The 22,393-nt window shown below is 39.5% G+C and overlaps 2 protein-coding genes across 8 annotated transcripts; one reads left to right on the forward strand and one right to left on the reverse strand.

Annotated features, from left to right (window-relative positions):
• Positions 1-556: 556 nt before the first annotated feature.
• LOC111266279 (transmembrane protein 60) lies at positions 557-5,903 on the reverse strand. Of its 5 annotated transcripts, none has more exons than XM_086970847.1 (3): positions 5,885-5,903; positions 1,708-2,020; positions 557-1,256 (listed from the first exon to the last, which is right to left on the reverse strand). In XM_086970847.1, the coding sequence occupies exons 2-3, from the start codon at positions 1,867-1,869 to the stop codon at positions 1,026-1,028; spliced, it is 393 nt and encodes a 130-aa protein (XP_086826973.1). In that variant the 5' UTR covers positions 1,870-2,020; positions 5,885-5,903; the 3' UTR covers positions 557-1,025. The 5 variants fall into 5 exon arrangements, with proteins under 5 accessions (XP_086826973.1, XP_086826972.1, XP_086826971.1 ...); XM_086970846.1 differs by lacking the exon at positions 5,885-5,903 and adding an exon at positions 2,881-2,899; XM_086970845.1 differs by lacking the exon at positions 5,885-5,903 and adding an exon at positions 2,639-2,836.
• Tbc1d22 (TBC1 domain family member 22) lies at positions 3,026-22,192 on the forward strand. Of its 3 annotated transcripts, none has more exons than XM_022843626.2 (6): positions 3,026-5,042; positions 10,935-11,068; positions 14,980-15,291; positions 17,294-17,364; positions 18,074-18,262; positions 19,128-22,192. In XM_022843626.2, exons 1-6 carry the CDS (start codon positions 4,972-4,974, stop codon positions 19,794-19,796), a joined length of 1,446 nt encoding a protein of 481 aa, XP_022699361.1. In that variant the 5' UTR covers positions 3,026-4,971; the 3' UTR covers positions 19,797-22,192. The 3 variants fall into 3 exon arrangements, with proteins under 3 accessions (XP_022699361.1, XP_022699366.1, XP_022699365.2); XM_022843631.2 differs by lacking the exon at positions 3,026-5,042 and adding an exon at positions 10,631-10,766; XM_022843630.2 differs by lacking the exons at positions 3,026-5,042; positions 10,935-11,068 and adding an exon at positions 14,133-14,203.
• Positions 22,193-22,393: the final 201 nt, after the last annotated feature.

Genomic DNA, 22,393 nt, shown 5'->3' on the forward strand with positions numbered 1-22,393 from the left:
GTATATATATATAGATTAACAATGTTTCTGTGGAGCAGAACTGTGTAATCTTTTCTGTAATATTCTTACAATGAATTATTATTACAGTAGACAATGATAAGGACAGTGACAGCAAGAATAATGACATACGGGTGAATCTGTATAAGCGAAGGCAGAATGAAGGAGAGAATGAAGTTTAACGAAAGCAAATGCGGTACCAAGAAATACAAATATGGAACAAAGGAATATGACAAAAAGAAAGGAGAAAATCTATAAAAGGATCACTCTGTGGAAACAAAGGATCTGATGAGAAACGAAAAATGACGCAGAATTGTATTATCTAATAATTGAAAAACACTTGAAAAACATTGACGTCAGTGTTATAGAATGAAATTTAATTGAAACCGCTAATGTTTAAGTCCGTCGTAATGCAAATAAAGAACGACTCGAAATTTTTCCGCGACAAGAGAAAAACGGAGCGAAAATAATAACTCTCGTACCGATAGCGCTAATAATTAACAAGTTATTACATGTAAATAAAATATTTAATTATCTAAAGTATAGACACAGAAGCATCTATAGTGTATTCTTTTCTAATACGTTTACTGCTTTTTTATTGTTTACTTTACTGTGTTTCTCTAATTATTTTTCAATTTATACCTCAATCAATCTTATCTATTTATCGATATCTATTTCTCTGTACTTTTCGAAATATTTACAGCTGTATACATTTGGATCGTGTGAACTTGGATCTCGTTAATGCGTATACACATATAAAACTTGTTTGTGAACTTTGCAGTATAGCCTGAAATTTGCATTGGGAAGTTGACATTTAAGCTAAATGATTAAATATTACATAAATTATTTACGATTCCAGCCGTAACTTAAACGATACATGTCATAAATTTACTTGTTCGCAGGTATACACTGAATTTTTTTGACAATAATTAACTAGCACTTTAATCTGCTATTCCCGTAAAACCTTTTGTGGAGAATGGAGCTATTTTGAATCGATTTTGGTTTTTCGTAACCCGACATCTTCAACATTATTGTGCAAGGTCGAGGAAGTAATAAACTCTAACAATGACATTGGCTTGAAAAAAAATTAGGGCAGCCCAAAAGGGGATGAAAACTACGGACCACGGCAAGTGAGGAAGATACTCGAGGCGCAGACAGAGTAACGCCTGAAACGACGCTTTTACTACTACGCCGAGGAAAAACAGCAGCTTGCGTAGACATGTTGGATCGAAATGCTGTCGACCCAGGCGGCTGTATACCTGAATTCATTCACAAAAAAGCATGGTGTTATGACTCATGGTATTTAAAAAAATACTGCAAGAAAATGCATTGGTAGACAAAATTATTCTTGTGATTTTTGCATTAAATACAAAGATATTTGTTTGTGACAACGTTGATTCAATTTAGACTATCGGTTTAAGTTAAACTTGGCATATATTTAATAATTTTGGCTTGTTAGGGTTTTTTCAACTTGAATTGCATTAATTTAATTAATATCTTTAGCAAAAGTAAATCGTAGTATCAGCCCTATTTCGTCAATATCAAAGAGCAGGACATGATTGAGGCCTACACAAACGAAAGTTCGTGATGCGCAAGATCCTTCAATGATTTAAAAGACACTTTAATAAATTAGTGCATCACTAGTGGTCAGCGGAAACATCACAAGTACTCAAATCTAAAAAGTAAACTCTTCCGCCTGATTTCCGCTACCTTGTACCCCGATATGGCGAGTAGTTTGGCGTCCAACATCCACATTGGCGTAAATACGCCGAAAGAGCTCCACTGTGTGCGATCATCCAGCCGGAGCGCCAGCATTAGAATAAACAGCGCACACAAAAACCAAAGTGACAATACCATTTGCAGTGTGCTCATCTTGATAAAAGGCTTGATTGTAAGTACGTCCGTTTGGCAAGAACTAGGGATTTTTCTGTAGGACTACATGGATTACGCGCAGGGGGCCACTCCTGGGGGCATCTGTGTTTAACGGCGTTTAACTAACATCTACGACATATTTCAGCAACGCCTGAAAATCAATCAAAACTTTTTTTATTAAAAACACAAGGAAACAAGAATTTTTCGCTCCTGACGTTACTGCGTGCAAATGGAAACACTTATATTAGTCTAGGTATTTAAATGAGTCGATTTTATTTGGTTTGAATTTTCCGAACCAATTTGACGTATTGTGTTAATCATTACACGATACACGCTCGAATAGTGTTGACCGTACTCGATTCATTTCTCAGTAGGCTAATATCGGCAAGCTATTCTGCAACATTCATTACATGCCTAGACGGCCGTGTAAACGTGCCTTTCGCTAAGCGCATTCAAGGCTGTAACCGACAAAAGAGATAAAAGAGATTTCTAATGTTTTTATAATAAAAATAATAATATAAAAAAATACTCTATAATAGAGTAGGAAATATTAGTCTCAATTAAGTGTAATTCAAAGTCAGTCGTGTTTATACTCTAGCTTTATCATATAATCAAATATATGATAAAGCTCGGTTTATATAGTATTATATATACGTAGTTCAGACAATCGGACGTCTCTACTAGCGTCAACTACTTCACCAAACTTTACGTTTTCCTGAACGATTGGTTCTACATAGGGCGTTCTCACGTTTTCATTGCTGTCTCTCACATTGCCAGCTCAGCATGAAACTTGAAGAGACGAATTCGACGGATAAACTATCCCGTAGCCATCCTTCCATCTCATTTGCACTATTTGTTTACTGATATATCCGTACAGACCGCAAACTGGACAGCTGAGCACAAGGGACGGCATGCTAATTTAGCGGGAAAATCGTGCAAAACTATCAGATATGCAGCTACTTCAACTGCCTTTGAGTAGATGCCAAATATTCATTATTATAACAGTTTTACCTAAAAATAGTAATGCTTTTACGTGAAGAGCGTTCGCTTAAAACCTAAACGTTTGTTAGAAGCATTGATAGGCTTCTGGCACAATCTAGCTTCACAAATCGTTGCTTGGGTGAGCTTGCGCTCCGCACGCTAAAATAGCGGCCAGTGTGTAGGGCCGACAGGGTTGGCGCTGCATTGCGATCTCACGATCAGCGCCAGCGTTGAGAGGAATTCCTGCTGCTGAGAGCACCTGTCGTCTCGCAGGACACGACGACGCTTACGGCGGCAGTCAGGCCCCCACCAATAGCGACCAGAATATTAGTGTACTATCAGCACCGCAGCGACAAGACACAGATAGAAAGATGGAAAGAGAGGGCGTAACAAAAAAAACAGATCAACACTAATTGATCAGACAAGCGGCCAGCCAGGCAAGCCATTCACATACGTTAGCGTAGTGAATAATAGTGTATCTTGTGGCGATTACATGAAATGTTGTCTGGATATATATTGCTGATTTTGATTGCCTACCCCAGCGACCCATTGGAACCGACGACAACAACAACGAACAACGATAGAAGGAGTCACCCCACAGAAATTCGGCTGTTGAGTATATAATCTAATTTAGTGGTAATAAAGGCAAAAGGAGCAGCAATAGCAGTCGTACTGCTGTCCCGTGTGGTGTGTATCACTGAGTTCAATGATTGAGTGAGTACCAGTTGCCGTTGTGGTGATTCTTCTGCCGATCGTAGTTAGTGCCAGTTACTGCCATCATGAGTGAGCTGCGATGTCTGTGATTTTTTTGGCCGTGCGTATTTTTATCTAGCTGTGTATGTTTTTGTGTCTGCCTACGGCCTATTTTGTCCGCACTTCGGCCAATCATCTGTGCGAACTGCACCAGCAGCCGAGGTGAGCGGCATCGGGAGCGGCTGCCACAGCGGGAGAGAGACCAAACAGCAGGTGAACGACAACTGCCAACGAAGCAACAGTATTATTATTACTATACATTCTACCTTACACCGACCCACATCATGATCGTTCTACCCAGCTCTCGCATGATTTGTTTAACTTTGATATCGCGACATCTTTTTCGTTGTAGTTAGTAGCCACTGGCCTAGTATACAATAATGCTGAGTGTTACTGAACGCAAATGTTTCTGTTCGGCCGTGCTTGTTAATAGGGTAAGCACTGCTAGTCCTCCAACTGTTCTTAAAACTGCTGATTTTTCATGCTATGATTGTGGAGGTTTGACCGTTATTGTGTTTGTTGTTGTTGTTGACGAGGTTTTGTTGGTCTTCGTCGAGTTCTAGCAAGTAAGCGAAAAGGCGACAGTAAGAATGGCGGCAGTTAGAAATAGAAGCTGAATGGTCGGAATAACATCCGCTCCATCTCTTCATATTATTTTTCTTCTCTTTATTATTGTTGTCGTTCGATACGGCGGCGGGGGCGGGAGCTGCGGCGTATGTATCGGTAAAGAGAGATGTGGTGATGCAGCAGCATTAAATAGCGTGTACGCATGTGCTTACGTAGCAACTGGTCGGTGCGATTTTGCAATTACTCCACGGAAAGAGCTAAATGACATCAATCGTTTTACGAAAAATACCTATGCGGAGTCCTGGGTGTAAATGGTGGCGCCTTGAACGACCGGTGAAAACAAACGAACAAGGAGACCTTTCGCCGTTGTGGAATCGAAAAGCTGAAGTTTAATAGACCCACCGTTTATGTATCTATCGCTGGTGGAGAACCAGCAAAAAAAAAGGCGAAATACGGCCTGGTCTTTACCAGTGGCGAAGTAGAGCTCAGAAAGCTCGAGCAAACGATCGGTCGGCAGTTGGACGGCCGCGGGAGGTCGGTCGCGTCAACACCAACTTGTGTACCTATAATCAGAGTTTGCGCGGTTGTGTCGTAATGCTGCTGCTATTGGCGTAGAAGTAGTTTTAGGGTAACTGAGTGCCTGTCAGCGAATTCTGTTCGTCTATCTACGGTGGGGTGCCCAGTGCACGCCGCCTAAGTTACACCTACTGCCGCTGTCGAGACGTTCGCCTGCTAATCGGTGGTAGCTGGGTGTTGTGTGGTCTCGCTCAGGGCCTGTGGACATGCCTTACCGTTGTTGAGATGGAGACCACGAACGATAACCGTAATGGTAACACTTGGAAGAAGTATTCGACCCGATCAGTGCCTGGCAGGTAAGTTTTACCACAGGACCTGATATTGTTTCTAGTTTGATAAATATTGTCAGTTAGAAATAGATTAAAAACGAAAGTATTTTTCTGCGGTATTTTGCTGATGCATTCTTTCCAGACGCGGCAGTGATCCGTTTGTCTATTATACACTGAACAAATGAATTTCGGCTTCGCTAGCGATTATTATTTCGACGTACGTTGGCGCAATTAGTTCTTAATACATATGCTAAATCAGAACTGTTATTTAGTGAAAAGCATGACAGAAAGGAACCAAGGAAAAAAAACTGCAAAGAAAATATAAACGTCATATTTTGTATTCTGACAAATATATCGAAAATGCTCGTAATTAACTTAACTAAATTAGCAAACTGTGAGCCTTTTCTGTTAGGTATCTCATACGTAGCACGAAAATAACTAATGATTTGTTGTGCTAAAATTGTTAAGTGGCAGCAGAAAAAGATGACAGCGGACAAAGTCCACTCTTTCTGCCCCATTTTCTGATACTTGATGTTGCTGCAGCTGACTATAAAAGGTCATCCTCATTGAGTATCGTATGAGATTGTAGTCTCGTCTGCAAAACAATATGTTATCGCTTGCAGTGCCATCTTCAAATAGTGCGACATATTGGCCTTCTGCTCCTGCTGGCAGCTACCAATGTTTTGGCCAGGCTTCAAAGATTTTTTCCTTAAAGCAACAAGGCTTCCAAGCCCGGCGAGCAATTTCTTGCACTATCCGCCATAAGGCTCAGTATAATGGTATCATTTGTGGATATCATTGCAACTAAAATATTCCTGTTATTATTAAACTAATTGTTCGAAAAGTGCAGATGAGTATACATAACTCACCACAATGCATTTACATAAAAAACGGAAGTTAATCTTAGCGACGACATTTGTACATGCTCCGCACGGCCTGTCAATTCGTTCAGTAGCAGTAGCAATATCATATCAATTATTCATTTCGACAACTGAATGCACCATTATTATTACTCGGAACATCAATGAGCGCATTCGCTCTTCTCTGCACCGCGCTTTCCGTCTAATTTCACCTTCATTTACCTTTTTCCCTTTCCTTATCGCCTTCTCCCTTATTGTGCAGCTAGTGACCGACGACAGACAACGTTAGCCCAGCTAGTCGACCCAGAAAGTAGTCATTTGTCTGTATTCCATATTCTCCTACTGCTGCAGTACGACTAGTATTTTGACACAATTACACCAGTTTCCGTGGGCGAACCAAAAGCGAAAGCCCTCATGATGAGAGCGACGAAGCGGCATGCGTGTGACCACCCAAATCATGAGCAGCTGACAACGAACGTCTGTCTTATGAGAGCATGTTGATGTTGGTAGTGGAGGCATGGCAATAACTTGCGGTATCGAGCTGGATTCCACAGCATCCCAGGTGACGGGGCATTGGTAGTGCTCGCCGCCCTGCATAGCGCCGTACGCGGCGGCTGTCGTTTGTGACTATCACAGTCATAACAGTCGTAGCAGTTCATATATTGTAATATCGCTGTGTTACTACACAATACTAAAGAGCATTAGCCGTACCTGCGATGGCATGTTGTCGTTGTTGCTGCCGTTATAGCAAAAGTAGGAAATAATCTGGCCCAGTGGAAGAGTGATAGCGTACGAGCCGCGTCAGTGGTAAAGCCGCCGCCGCGGAGGAGCAGGAATAGCAACGCCAGCTGGAGGCACCACCGCCTTTGCTCTTACCATCTGCGCTCAGGTGGTACCACTGTCAGTCCCGACAAACCAATGGCGATCGGCGAAAAAGCAAGAGTTTGTTGGAGCCGGTTCGCGCGTCCACCAGTTAACGGCAACGACAACGAATATCAGTAGCAACCTTGGTTAGTCGTTATTGCATTAAACGATGAGGCTACGTTTGCGTTTTCCGCTCCCCAGCGCATCGATGGACGCTTATTGCCCACCAGACGAACCCCTCTTACTTGACGTTGCTGCATCTGTTGCGAGTAGCGGCTCGATTTTTCGCGGTGTACGCCGCACAGTGCTGTTGTCGCAATCGTTTATTGCTATCTTTATAATACTATCGACTAGCGACTATTGGTCGCTACTATCGTAGAACCCGCTACATGCTTTTATCACCTTGCTGCCTCCCTGCCTGCAGCAGTAGCCCGTTGCTATCATCATTCTCGTTGCTGTTGGCCTTAGTCAATCACTCAGTCACTTTTACGATAGTGATGTGCATACGTATGTGTATAGAGACTTCGCAAGGTCCACACCCACGCATCAGAGTGCACTCTGAAAGACAGTTGTACTTGTTGGGGTAGAGATCACCGTTATCGTTTGCTGGGTAAAGTCACCACTGTACCATCACAATAACAAGTGGCAAAAGTCGTGGCGCAGGTAAGTAGACTGGTTAGTTTTTGTATGAATTGACTACTGCTGTGGCATCGACTGTCAATGCGCTCCAGGTTTTCTATGCACTGGCCCACCTTTGGGTAGCTAATGTACTATCCACTAACGATGCTTTGAAAATAGTTGCGCTAATTAAGTGAAAGAGGTGACCACCGTATGGCTGAAGTATTTCTATTGCTACTGTAATTAGTACTACTGATATTCTTTAGACGATACAGACCGACGATGGCATTGAGCTTCGATCGCTTACAAACCAGTTTCTTAACTTTTTCCCTATCCTCCCTTTTTTGAGGCGCTAAAATCGAATTGTATTAAAAACCATATACGTTACCCTCCCCAACATTCAGGATCCCGATATATATCAGTACAGCACACGGTTCACTTGCAATGATACTTCTTTCTTCACCGTTGACATTTTCGTTGCGTCGGATTCTCTCCATGGCTGGAGCATTTCACCCCCGTGGTATCTATATGTCTATTGTTCATAAGTTTTGTTCTCCTCACCCGCTTTCATCAAAGCTCTATAAAAAATATATATAAAAAAAGGGACTGTTCGCCGTCTTGACAGCTACGGAAAACAAACAACCCAGCTAGCCAGTTACTTGTAATCAACCTGTGATTCCGTAGTGATCATCGCTTTATGTTACCCTTCTCCCCATATTCCGCGAATTGTACATCTATCCTTTTAGCCCACAGTTTGTTGTGCACATTTTTCGTTACTCATGGTATTGTTATGTAATGGGTGAGCACTGACGAGTTGTTAGCTGTCTTATGTAGATGCTTTCATAGTAAAGCTGAAGGTTATATATTTGATATAGTCGTTAGTACAGTCTGAAGTGTTGTGATATTTCTTGTGCGTTCCTCGCGATGCATGAATGTGTACTTAGAGAACATCAGTCTGTATCGTTTGATTCTGTGCGATCGCCGCACATATTTGTATGTGATCGATTTTGGCGTTTCATGTTTTTATCTGGGACTAAAAAATAATTAAAGGTTTAGGAATATTTTCACAACCATATTTTTTGTACTTTCTTTCTTTCCACTTTGTAGTAACGGTATCTTCGTTTCCTTTTTCTCTGTTTTCAAGTTCCTGTGTTTCGATAAATTCCATTGTTACTTAACACATTACACCTGTAAATAAAAAAATGACACATTCATTTTATGTATCAAAGCCAACTTCCGAATGGCGTATTAACAGCTGTTTCCCGGGCACATTTCTATTGTTGGCTGTAGCTACTTGATCCTGATATGCTATTGTTTCGTGTATGAACAGAATTCCTATCAAATCCTAGCAACCAGTTTTATAAATCTGTCTCAAGGAAAGTACGTCTAAATGTTTAGGAGAAAATGTTTACTGTCATAGCGTCACAATGATGGAAATTTACTAATTTTGGCATGTTAATAAACCGCGGACAGCCTAGAAGCAATTCTGAATTTGATAGCTTGAAATGTTAAAGCATGTGCGTTATATCTGTACATGTGTATATGTGTGTTGGTGTGTAAGTTAATCTACACGATATTTAAATTCTGGGCACACGGACAGATTGACTACGAACTAATATCTATAAGTTCGAGGTGGACCTATTTAGTGCTTCGTAATACAACCTAACAAATTATTGATACTGCCGGGACGCTTTAAGGAAGGGGCCGATCAGGAAACAGTGCAACAAACAGTGTCGCAAGTGGCGTGCAATGTGGCTCGTTAAGGTTTGTTTTTGTTTTGTGCTATATTATTAGAAGCACAAAGTTCGAAAAGTTTGAATCTGCATTCCGCAAGACTAATTTGTTTTTGTTTGTAACAGTATACGTGTGTGTTCCAAAGCCCGTTGTTAGGCCGACCTTGTTCAATGAGCACACTGTTTATAAATGATAATAACACAGCTAAGCACTCCATAGGGTCAATTCAGAAAATCCAATGCACCAATTTAGAAATCTTTTTTTTAGACATTTTGTGAACTACACTTTATATATATAAACTGAAACAGACATTTTTATTCTATAGTTATGTAGTAGTAGCAGCCCACTATCCAGTTAAGTTTGACAAAAAAGATTTGGTACGTTGCTTTTTTAGCTTTACACCTGAAACATCTTCCGCACGTACTACAAATACACAAATTTGGCAAATGTGCATTTATGTTCAGTAGTTGAAAAGAAACAGAACTAGTTAGCTAATTGTAATATTACTGTATAGTGCTTTATAGCACACGAGTTTTTATAACTAAACTGACAGTTAAGAAAGACTATTAACAATATGTCTCGATGACTTATGCGTAAAGTGATGTAAACGTTAGTGAGGTAAAAGCATTTCATTAGCCAGTTGAATTACAATATGTAATTGTACAATGTGCAGTAATTTAGTTAAATTACTCTGAAAGTACAGAAATTTTATTTGGCTTCTTAAAGTTTCGTTGCATGCTCTTTACTCCGAAGCTACATTCCTATACGTAGGTTATTCTGAATTATCTTTAGGATATTTATTCGATTATATCGTACGTATATTAGATATGGAGACTTTAGTCACCAGATCGAACAAAAAGTTACGCGAACGATATATATATATATATATATCGGTAACAGTTGCCCTAAATAGCTCGAGTTGTTAACAGATGAAGTATTTTTATGGAAAAGGTGAGTTTCAGCTGTACAAGTTAGAGGTAATTAATGCGGCAATGAACGGAGGACAAGAGCCATTTCTATTTGCTTCATGGCCTTTTGGCAAGATTTTATTTCTTTTTATTTTTGAGGACTTCTTGCAACATCTTAGTTGGACTAGTTTGATATGATTGTAGTCAAAATGCGTACTTAATCGTGTAAATAATTAAAAAACGTAAATTAAATCTCTTGTGTTCTAACACTGAACTCAAATCTTTTGGGAATGTGTTGTTAAACAATGAACAAAGTATTAACTTTAGCTAAGGGCATAATTGACCTTTGCGACACAATCACATTTGAATTTTCTGGCCAGACCTACACGCAGACCAGTCTCCAATTGTGCCATAGACAAGATATGCTGACATTTTGTGGTTAGTGTTGCCAAAAAAGCGGATGACTTCATTGATTGCGTCTTCTTGCCCATACACGTTCAGACACGATTAGACCAGTCGACTCGGAGTAAAACAGTATCCTAATACTATTCTACAACCATACGTCGCAGTCGCACGTTTTTTAGCTAGATATTTACGTCGAAGACTACATAGTTGACAACAGGTCAAGGGTGCCACTTTTAAAGCAAGAAAAGAGATTAGTCATAGATAGATTACTTAGTTTTTATCAGAAACAACGGAATTGTGGCAGATGTGACACTGACATAGGAAATATGTTCGTCGAACGGGATGAAAAGTTTTTTAGGCCTGTACGAATTCTCCCAAAGTCCAATATATTAGGCTCAACACGTAACTGCTCAGTGTAGGGACGGTGTCAATTTGGAAATGGTCACACGGATAGGCTATATGCTGCCTTTGCTTCAGTCTTTTCCATAGTTTTTTTTAGATTTCTTTCGCATTTATTATTTCTTTTGCAGGACAATTCCATTAAATGAGCGGGCCTTTCCATCGAAACCAGCGCTGGCCAGCGCGAACAATTCCTTCCAGAATTTCCAGGCAGCAACAGAGGATGTTTGGGATGTTGGCGACGACGAGTTTTGCCACATATCGGGTGAGTCAGCAATTTCTTCATTGACATCTCGTGGAAGTGTTGAACAGGGATGGATGTAGGGGAAAGTACAATGTGGATTTCGTTGGTAGAAATCTGTTACCGATTAAGTGGATATCGTGCTGCCTTCCTACGGATGCGCGACTCTGTACGAATGCGCAATATTAGTATTAGGTGCTTATGTAGATATTTTGGCTTTATTGAAGTTTAATCAAACATATCACTATTATGTTTCAACGATGTGCTCTAAAATAATAAGTGTTGTGAATAGTTGCTGTTAAATATTATCGAGCTCTGACGGTGAGCGAATTATAAGCTTGCAATAGTCTCTGCTACTATGGTGCTATGATCTGAACACCATGATTATACTTTTATTAAGGGACACGCACACTAGACAGATAAGTATTCTACTTTTGCTTGTGTATCTATCGGTCCATTATTTTGTAAGCTCTTTACATATATAACATATATGTTGTGTTGCCGGTTTTGTCCGGTTTGACCTTTGAAGCGTGCAACAGCATTGCAAGTCAAATTGAAATCTTAGCTAAACTAAAATGAAGTATAAGCTGCCATTCGTTTCTTAATCAATCACCTTACTAGATCCACGAAGGATCAACCTTGTAAATCATTCTACTGAAAGTGACCAGACAGGTGATGGAGCATTCTGATGCATTTGGTTTTTAACCACAGTCAATAGCGCCTATTGATTGTCGATCTGCGGGACTAGTTGCGCAGCGCTGCTGGCCAAAGATAAGCAGCCGGAGACGTTAAGAGAATCCCTTTTGTACTCTTAGAATTTTGCTATTTTTTAATCGATAAATATTACATTATTCTGATTTCATATATAATATACAATGTCTGTTATTTCAAATTTAACGCAAGAGATATTCGACTATGACTTACGTGGAAGGTCAAGACAAAAATATCTCAAGAAGATCTTAACCGCTGCTTCCTTCGTAAGCTGTTGTTTGCTAAGTCACAGCTATTCTAAAATGACAGTTCTCACAAGCTCTTTCGACTGGCTGGAAACATTTGCTTGTTTTAATCCAAGAAATTGTTTTGGTTTACTCTGATCTAAGGTAGTATTTAAGCGAGTCCCGGATATTCGTACATTTGACCATTGGTAAATACACTAAAGTTACCATCAGCGCTTCCAATATAGATCTTTCGTTTAATATTCGAATTCTGAATTACCTGAGATTTGTTCTCAATAACTCGCTGCACCAGAACGGTTATCTATGCATACAGAACCTGTCACAATTAAATGCATGTTCCCTGCACGAGAGGCAAAGAAGCGTTCCGCCGCATTTGTTTCCTTGCGATGTTAGCATACTCGTCTTCGTGCCAATGCTACACGCAGACGAAACAACCGCCAAGATACGAAAATTTTCCCATTCAACTATAATTATCTATTGCCCTTCAAAAATACTACACTGCGTAAAAATTGCCTCCTCGACGGCTGTAGAGTGGATTGAATATGAACAACAACTTTACACCGCTGTAGTTTCTATCGTTGAGGTGTTCTGCCGGAGGGTTTCCGCCGCATATTGTCCATGCGACAGCTAAATATATAGCATATTTGCTTGCTAATTTTAAAGACACGTTGTAGTCTAGGTTCAAACCCGGGTATAAGAAGACTGACTTTGTTTCATGGTGGGGGCCAATCGTCGGTCTGATGCAATATCAAATCGCGGTACCGGATGTGAAACTCGAAGCATAGAAAAACACATGGTATAAAACATTCAGACCTTTTTAATATCACTTGAGATAAATTAAATAAGCAATAAGGATTTATTTGGGCGAAATCACTTCCTTGTGGTAGCTGACACAGTCGCGTGTATCGTTTGTCGAGCTGATCATGTTGCGAAATTTAGTTATAAAATTGGCATCTGGCATCACATCTCAGAGTTAAATGGTACTTTGGGTTACTGCACTTCTAACTTCGTCACAAAGAGGCTAAGTTTAAGTGACAAGTGGTGACTTCATCTATTTTTTGCCTGCAGCTTTTGCGAGTTTCTTGCAGTCAGTATATAATTTCAATAAGTAGAAAAAGATTAAAATCCCTCATTGTCTCTGAAAAATTCTCTGTCGAGACAGTTGACCGTAACGCTAATCGTTTAGGATAATGAATAGATTCATACGGGTTGTAAAGGTATTTGTAATAAGGTTCTATTAATCTATTGTAGAAAATCCTTTAATTTAAGGCTTTACAAAAGAGTTACCTTTATGTTTTGCAAATCCTTTTTGTATGTACCATAAATTAGTGCCGAAGTTTTTAATAGTGATTTTTTTTATGAATTTTAGTAGTGAAAGAACGAAAATATCTATGTATTGTTTTGATTGATCGGAATACGATCGCACTGACAGAATGTGAATTACACAGGCAAGTACCTCGACGTCTCTCCAGTTAATTCCGAGCATAATACCAAGCCGTTCTGTGTGAAACCTGATAAACATTAGTTTATATTTCAAGGTAACAGTATTTTATAACAGTGCGATGTTTACAGGTACCTTCCTGTATTCAAAATGCATTTGCATTATTTGACGTCTGAGACCATTCACTGGGATGTAACCAAACTTCTTGAGGATGAGCCAAAAAAATTTGAAAGTCCGAATGGTATTCTTCCTTCCTTCTTAGTTCTTAATAGTTCCTTCTTAAAGGTAGAGCGAAGGAGAGCTCATTTTATAAGATTTGCTATCGGTGTAGCTTCTTTTATTAAAAAACAGTGCTAACCGTTGGTTCAAAAAATTTTGGGACGGAAATTTTAACCCTGAAATGAGTCTCAGGAAAACTCGCTTCCGATGAAGGCCGTCCGAAAGCAAGTGAGGAAAGGTTGAATGCTGTAGTGGTAGCCGACCCATCCCAAAGTAAAGGGTGTTAGCAATTAAATCGAATGTTTGTAAAAAATACCATACTTGTTCATCTTTGTCAAGTTAGCCGTAAATAAAGGTAGAAAGACGATCAAAAACAGAGGCAGATAGACACTTGCTTTTCTTTGTTCTCTTACAATAATGACCCACCCCTGTGCCGAACTGTGACGCGTGATGAAAAATTGATCTTCAACGATATTCACAGGTGGTTACGTCAGTCGATGAGTGCCACTGAACCGGCGACACCACTTTCAAATAAATATACAGGTATAAATACTTATAGTGTTTGTTCGATAACCTAACGCAGGTAGATCCACTACCGTTTCATAAGTCCTGGCTTGTGGATAACGGTTGAAATGTACTGTCAAAAATTGAAGGATATAATGAAGAAATTTCGTATAAAGCAGCCATGATCAGGAAACAGAAATGTACACTTCTGTTGCATGATTACGCTCGACGCCACACCGCAAGAATCACGGTGGGGAAAAATGCAGGAGTTATGCTTGTCGTCCGCCATATTGCTCAGACGTTGCTTTGCCCAACTGCTAGAAGATAATAAATAATAATTGTTCATTCTTCAGTTAAAAAGAACTATTTTTGCGGAAAAAAATTAAGAAGTTAAACATTCTTTCGTGTTTCAGATTCAACCTATAAAGCTATGTTTAATAAAGTTGATTGTGGAATTATGAGCAATCCACGCATAAAATTTTTGGTTATACGAGCAATTGAACCTAGAATAGAAAACGGCAATGTTAATCTACGAGGCATGCTGTTCTGCAAAAATTAATATCAATGACAAGCTGAACTGTGCTCACACGAATTTATCGGCCCAGTCCGTCTATTCCACTTACGTATTTATTAGCGTAAAGGCACTGCATATTTGAGTGATTAGACCAAAAACAAATCCGAAATCCACGAAAACTAAATTTTGGAAAAACTTAACGGAAGGCAATTGCTCTCTTTTATTTTCATAATTTCAGTACGCTTAATTGTACCAACTTTTAAGAAGGTATCTCCACGTTGATTTGGTTCTAATCTTTCAGAGTCTAAAGTGCTGAGTATTTCGCCGCCGAATACAAAACCGCCCTCGCTTATCGTAAAGAATCTTGAGGAACAGGTGGGTAACCTAGGCTTCAATGGCGAAAGACAGGACTTAGTTGACGGACGAGGCATTCTAGAGCATGAACGGGACAGTCTTCCTTTACCAGCGATCACAGGAACGAGACGGCCTGGAATCGCGGTGCGACGCGGCGCTGAAGGCTGGAAACCATCGGTTCGGGCCTTTGAACCTCCTCAACGAAAAGGGCTCGAACACAAATTCCAGGATATCCTCGACGCTGACGAGCCAGATCTCGGTTAGTAGTTTCGCGTATTTTTTATGTATTCCTTGTAAACTCTTTCCTTTGTTTTTATGACACCAGATCTCTATCCACTATAAGCTGGTGTTATTATGATGCATTCTTTATGGAAAGTAATCTCATAATCTAAATCCAGGAATTTTACCTGATTTAACATTTCTTGACTTTACTAGGCGGATCCCTCGTTAACTGGAGTACTTATATTTAGTTTTGTAGCAAATTCAAAGGTAGTCGGACTGAAAGTCGGTTATAAATCATAAATAGACCAGTCTAAATATTAGAAGCATCTATCTAATATTAGTTTCTTAACAATTGTTCCTAGAACCAATGAATATCTGAGATTGGAGTATATATCGCATAGTAGCCATAGTCTTTTACAGTATCTTTATGGAAAGTGGAAAAACACGTCATTTTTAAAACACCCATTTCGTTTCTTCATTTGAAAGTCATGGCTAATATATATATATATATCTATATGAGTTATGTATATTCTACCACAGTCGCTTCAAGCTCGTCTCATAGTGGTGCATTGGCTGGAGAACCAATTGCAATAATAATAACAAAAACAATGGCGACATGCCTTCCCTATAAACAAAAGGACATCGACCTTCCGATTTTCACAATCGATGGTCATTCCGCTTTATCGCCCGCAATACGTTGAAACGACAGTAGCTTTACCAATCGTTGTTTCCATTCTGATCTACGGTAATCATTGGCGGCAAACGCTGTTGTATTGATATTAGACATAATTATATTTTCCTTATTTTATTAAGTGATGGAGGCCGCGCTGGGGTGGTTATGTCCTTGTTGATACCGTACACGTGACGCATTTTACGCTGCAATGCTTGCCAGTAATACAAGCGTGAAAAACACATGACTACGTTTGGATTCTGTTGCTACTGCGGTGATAATATCATCATAGATATTCGTCCCGATCGCATGTTATTGTATATAATTATGGGATTAGGCACATATTTCTACCAGGAAAAAGCCAGGACTCCGTCGATACAAGCGATAAACAGTCATCCTCCTGTGCTAATCATGCCAAAAAGAACGACGATGAATATGCTCGCGGGAATTGGTCCTGACGTGCACACACAGGATTTATTTGCTGAGAGTCGAAAGTAATAGATTCGCGAAGATAGTCGCTGCGAACGCTGTGCCTCTCGATGCTTACTATTATATGGCGCGTATTCTAGCTGCTTACAAAGCGAACTTTTGTTCATCATATCAAAGTGTGAAGAAATTTTTGGCAATATTTTTCGATTGCTTGTTTTTTTTCTAACTTTTCGCTGAACGATGGTCAAGTACTATATACTTTTTCACAGTGCATCGTATTGACTATTAGTAAGCGAACAAAGCAGAGGAAGGAAGCATAAACAAGAACGGCTGATACCGCTGTTATTTTCATGACAACCTAATACAATATGACTAAAGATTACCTAACACATGTATATTATAGATTGGAATACTAAAATCAGACATTTTGTAATGTGTGTAATTTTATATTTAATTAAGGATTTGGCGTTATCAGCTTTCCGGTTTAGGCAGAGGGTATGCTGAAAAATATTCGCCGGTTTTAATTCTATTTAATTCCATAGCTTATTATGCAATTTTAGGTGTACTCTAATTTAGTAAGGTTATAAATGTACTTCCCGATTTTTTAAGGCTTCACTTTATTAAATAATTGATCCATTTCACTCCAAATTATTTTATCTCAGTAAAATTAACGTGCCTCTAGATATACTGGGTAGCAGTTCAAATCCACTAGCTGTTACATTTACAATTTTTATTTCATTAGGAAACATTTTTTTTTAACAAGTTACTTTGGGCAAATACTGTTCTTGCCCAAATCTGTTCTGACACGTGGCGTGTTACAGTTCGCGCAGTTAATGCTCGGGCTAAACCAGAAATCCCTTAGTTGTTGTTAATGCTAATGCTAGTAATCATTATTATAGAAAATCCTTTGCAAATTTTTTGCTGTGATGAATGATTACAGAGAAGTTGCGGGCACTGAGCTGGAAAGGAATTCCAACAAGAGTGCGACCTCTCGTGTGGAAAATCCTTTCTGTAAGTTTCTCGAGTTTGATTTCACTATAGACTAACTAAAAATTTGTGGCTATTGTTGCCGAAGGTAGATTCAGCGTCAGCGCGGCTGTAGTAGCGACAGCTACGGGGCCCTCTATAAACTTTATCGCAGAACGTATAGACGTTACTTTCGTCATGGAAATGTCTGTACTGAGTATCTTGATAAAATCACTGCATTCCGTGAATCGAATTGAGTAATACCATTATTGACATTTAGTAATGTAATTGTAAAAAAGAAATAGCATGTTAGTAAGGTGATAAGTAGTAAATGATGAATCTCGAAACCATGCAGATATTTAAGTAGTATTTGCTGTCATTCTTAAAAATTAGTTACTAGTAACTTACTTATGAAGTTACTTATTGTAAAGTTCGATGTAAACGTGGGAAATAGTCCCAATGCTTACATCATTTGGCTAAACATTTGATTATGGTTATTGGTTAAAGGTACTTAACCGGTTATTTAGTGGTACTGATGTCTTGTCAGAGAAGTTACTCGGCAGACGAATGTGTGTCCATGCATGTGTTAATGAATTATGTCGAAAACTACTGCACTATTTCATCAGTTTTGTGGTCCCATGTATCTCAGTATGCTAGCGTAACAACAATTTTTATAATTATTATGATCACAGTTGGTGGGAAGCAAGTGAGGTCGATTAATAAAATTATGCACGCGGTGCATGCAATTTTCTAGGGTCATCTTCCGGCGAACACAGAACGCCGACGTGCCGTTCTTGATCGAAAGCGCGAGGAGTATTTTGGCTTTGTGGAGAAGTACTATGATAACCGGTGTGAAGACCAAATGCATCAGGAAACATATCGGCAGATTCACATCGATATTCCGCGAATGTCACCGCTCGTTCCGCTGTTTCAGCAGCCTACGGTACGGAAACTGACATCGTAAACTGATAATTATAAATTGTATTTAGTTATATTAAACACAGGTGATAGTTAGAGGCACGTTGCCAAACTGTTATGATGGCCGTGAGCTTTGTACGAATACCATGTCTTTGTGCGGTCGTTGTTTACAAGGATATTCAAATTATTTGAGAAGTCATTAACCATCTTCGGTTATAGCCGTAGCTATCCTTTTTCCTCGTTTACTATACAGAGCCTTAGAACGATTTTCAATTGCGTAGTTCTACATAAAGACGAAGCGCTTTTTTGCTACGCGCCTTTAGGATAAATCTTAGGAAGCTTTAATGCAATGCTTATAGGTTTCACGAAAGACAAAGATTCGTTGCTGTTATTGTTTATTCTTTGTAATGGTTGTGATTATAGCTGAGTGCCATTCTTTGTGTAAAGCTTTGATGAGTCTAGTTTTTTATGCGCATGCATGAAGCCTGCCACGACTGACGTCGATGGATTTAAGGTACGAAGAACAATATTTATGTATTATTAATAGTTGTCACATTATCTTAGCAGTGCCGAACTTAGGTATTGATGAGTTTTCATCACCCATAGTATGGCAATCATCTCTGCACAACTTTGTATATCTAGTAGCAATATTTTCGTAACAAAGAGCGGTTTTCACTATGTTACTATTGAAGTCAATTTTAATATTTTAGTCAGCGTTTTCGTACTGGCCAAAGCTCTAGAAATGAACGACTTTCGTTCCTGCTGAATATAAACAATGCGTTCGGTAACGATCATGTGATTTGGCCGTTTTTTTGAAAACAAATATTTAGATTTCAGGCAGTCTTTGTAAAATTTTGTTTACCTTTTTTTTTTTTCTATTGATTGTACAGGTTCAGCTGATATTCGAACGCATCCTGTACATATGGAGCATACGGCATCCGGCATCCGGCTATGTGCAAGGCATGAATGATCTGGTCACACCGTTCTTTGTTGTATTTCTGTGCGAATTAGCGCCACCGCATGAGGACGTCGAAGTGTACGATGTTGCTTGTTTAGCGCCCACTGATCTCCGGCAGATCGAGGCCGACTCATACTGGTGTATGTCAATGCTGTTAGACGGCATTCAGGATAACTATACGTTTGCACAGCCCGGTATACAGGCCAAGGTGGGCACCCTTCGTATGCTCATGCAACGGGTTGATCGGCCACTTTTCGACCATCTTGAAGGCCATGCTATCGAGTTCCTTCAGTTCACATTTCGATGGATGAATAATCTGTTAATGCGCGAACTTCCACTCCGATGTACTGTCCGTCTGTGGGATACATATCTGGCCGAGGGCGACAGTGGCTTTTCGGTATTCCATCTCTACGTATGTGCAGCTTTTCTCAAACATTTTTCCAAGGAGCTTCTACGCGAACGAGATTTTCAGGGGCTAATGCTGCTGTTGCAGAATCTGCCAACGTCAAAATGGGGCGATGCCGAAATCACACTGCTTGTCGCCGAGGCCTATAATCTCAAGTATATGTTTGCGGATGCACCAAATCACTTACTGACGTGACCAACTTACATGCAGTCGCGTAACGTCCCCTATTCTAGCTCAATGTTTGTGCGTAGTTAACATGCGTCGAGTTGAGTGAGGAAAACGACGCGAAAATATAGCAAGTTAATGAATACCACAGACTGAAAACAAACGTGACGATGCACAGACGCATTGCCCGCAGAGTCACTTGGTCTGTCTTCAACGTCCATTCGAAGAAAAACCAGATCCATGAAGCAAATGCAACTGCAATCACCACAAGACACACGCAAAGTTCCATATGTCTTATTAGTATCATAAAAAAGTAAAAAGCTGCTTAGTCATTTAAAGATGAAGAAATAATTCGCTTACGGCGAAAAAATGAGATTAGTGTAATGACTATACACACGTTCGTGTACCCATAAAGTATCAGACGAAAACCACCCTCTGTAAAACGGAAATTCGATTAAATCTGAGGTAACAACTGGATACACTGACACAGAATTACAAAATCAAACTAAAACTGTACTATATGTATGTGATAAGACGGGTTTGTTTATAATGGAATGCAGAGATTGATTGTTAATGTCTCACAAATCCAGACTGCTAATCTCGACCGACGATGCGTGAACTAATTGAAATGTCCGAGTTTTGCTCCATTAATGGTACTACATTTAATAGTTCAGAAATGACCAAACAGATGATTATTTCGGCTCATGCTAATTGTATCCGTTGTTGTAGGATAAAGCACGTTAACAAATCTAAACTGCTATCAAATATCAAATACACGAGACTAAACGGTTGTCGGCAGAAGAAAAAAATACAGATGTAGGAAGACAAACCTCCAATTACATGACCAATAACATAGTACAGTAGAAAAAGCAAAGGAAGAAGCTGAATTGAGCCAAACAGCCACGACTGCTATTTTGTGGCCAATGGAGCCTCTTATTTTTCACTAAATACGGGAATATGATGATGAAACAAGCGACGATTGGTGGTATATGCTTGTGCGTATGTGTACTGTATAAAGGGATAACTACATCTGAATGGAGCCACCTTGCCATTCGGGCAGGCCTACATGGCATCACGTTAAGGACGGCGTCTTTGGTGCGATGAAGGCCGCAATGAGAAACAAATGTAAAAGCGATAACAAAAATTAAGTTAGCGTCATTTAGTTATTTAGCAACGAGTCAAGCTGTTCTTACATTTTCGACGAAAAATCCGGTTACCGCGTGCTAGCATCGGTATAAGGGCCTGATGCCGCAAACACACCAAATAAACTGGAACTGGTTCCATATTAACACGTGTGTTCTAAAAATGAGGCACTCAGACCTGTGGGTTGTCCGTGAAAGCGAGTGAATTCTAGGGTGTTAGCTATTTAATTGTTGTGCCAGTTGCAACGATCACAACAATATTACTAGTAATTCATACAAGTCTAAATCCTACATGTATCTTACCGCAAAAAAAGGTTATTAGTGTGATTGATATAAAAAGCAAAATTATTACATGGAATTAAGCTACAATAGTTAGGCAAGGAGAGCTGTACGTTCAAGTATTGTTGACTCACAATTGTATATATCTATAGTGAAAAAAAAAATAATTACGAAAATATTTGGGGTGGAAGGAAAGAGAACGTAATAGCAAATTAAGGGACGCATTACATCTTGTTCCGGACGAACAGGGAGATTTCGTATAAAATTAGGTTCTACGTAGGTATCAGCCTTAAGGACGAGTCCAATACAGAACGATACTCTCAAAACCCATATGGACAAAACAGAATGATTAATATTTTCAATTGGAAAGGCCATTATGACTGGGCCTAAAGTATAACCGATAGAAGACAACAATTGATGTATGTCCGTAATATGGAAGCGTGAACTGTTCGACACGAGCCGAAATTCATCGACGCTACGAAGGCTCAACTACGTGTATGTACGTCCATTACTGAGGAGGGAGTAATCGTCGGATCCAATTCATGGATTCAAGTAGTAATAGCAGAGATGATTTCAAGGGTAATCATTCAAAACGGTGCAGAAAGCAATTGGGTTGACCACCGTAGGCACACAAAATCGTAGAAGGTGAAGACGACCTGCAATGGATTGTAACCTGTTGTACGCTGTCCAGCCAGCCGGAAATCGTGAAAATATCGGCAACAGACTTGGAAAAAGAGCGTTGTGTACATTATAAGCGGTGTTGTGGCATGTGTGCTTGTTATTACTCGATAAACAGTAAACCATTAATGATGAAAGAACACGCGAGAAGCTGACCAATCAATATAAGAAAATTGAAAAATGGATACGAGGCGAGACAGACTAATCAAAATTGTTCCGCAGAGAAGAAGGTAGAAAATTGTGGCCAGTGATGAAAGTAGGGAACCAGGCGAAGTCTAAGAGCGAATAAATCATTATGAACTACGTGCAATTTTTCCTTCGGCTATATATTGTTTGTGTTTTCGTTTTAAGTATGCGAATATAGTTCCTAAAAAAGTGAAGCCTAACTTCACACATTACCTAGACATCAGTCAATAAAAAGAGGTACAGTAGTAGTCGAGAAAAAATGTTTAAATTATTTTGCCAACCAAAAGATTCGCTTTCGGCGCAGATACATTTTTTTTGCTAACAGCAAAAGCCCATTAAAGT

This window comes from Varroa jacobsoni, unplaced genomic scaffold, assembly GCF_002532875.2.
Source record: "Varroa jacobsoni isolate VJ856 unplaced genomic scaffold, vjacob_1.0 scaffold_1069, whole genome shotgun sequence".
Lineage (NCBI taxonomy): Eukaryota > Metazoa > Arthropoda > Arachnida > Mesostigmata > Varroidae > Varroa > Varroa jacobsoni.

Bases quoted from the DNA above. Each gene is read 5' to 3' on its own strand.
- LOC111266279 (XM_086970847.1), bottom strand. From the start codon at position 1,869: ATGAGCACACTGCAAATGGTATTGTCACTTTGGTTTTTGTGTGCGCTG. The intron at 1,257-1,707 runs GTAGCGGAAATC...GAATGAATTCAG, and splicing joins TCGCCATATCGGGGTACAAG to GTATACAGCCGCCTGGGTCG.
- Tbc1d22 (XM_022843626.2), top strand. From the start codon at position 4,972: ATGGAGACCACGAACGATAACCGTAATGGTAACACTTGGAAGAAGTAT. The intron at 11,069-14,979 runs GTGAGTCAGCAA...CTAATCTTTCAG, and splicing joins CGAGTTTTGCCACATATCGG to AGTCTAAAGTGCTGAGTATT. The intron at 18,263-19,127 runs GTACGGAAACTG...TTGATTGTACAG, and splicing joins CGCTGTTTCAGCAGCCTACG to GTTCAGCTGATATTCGAACG.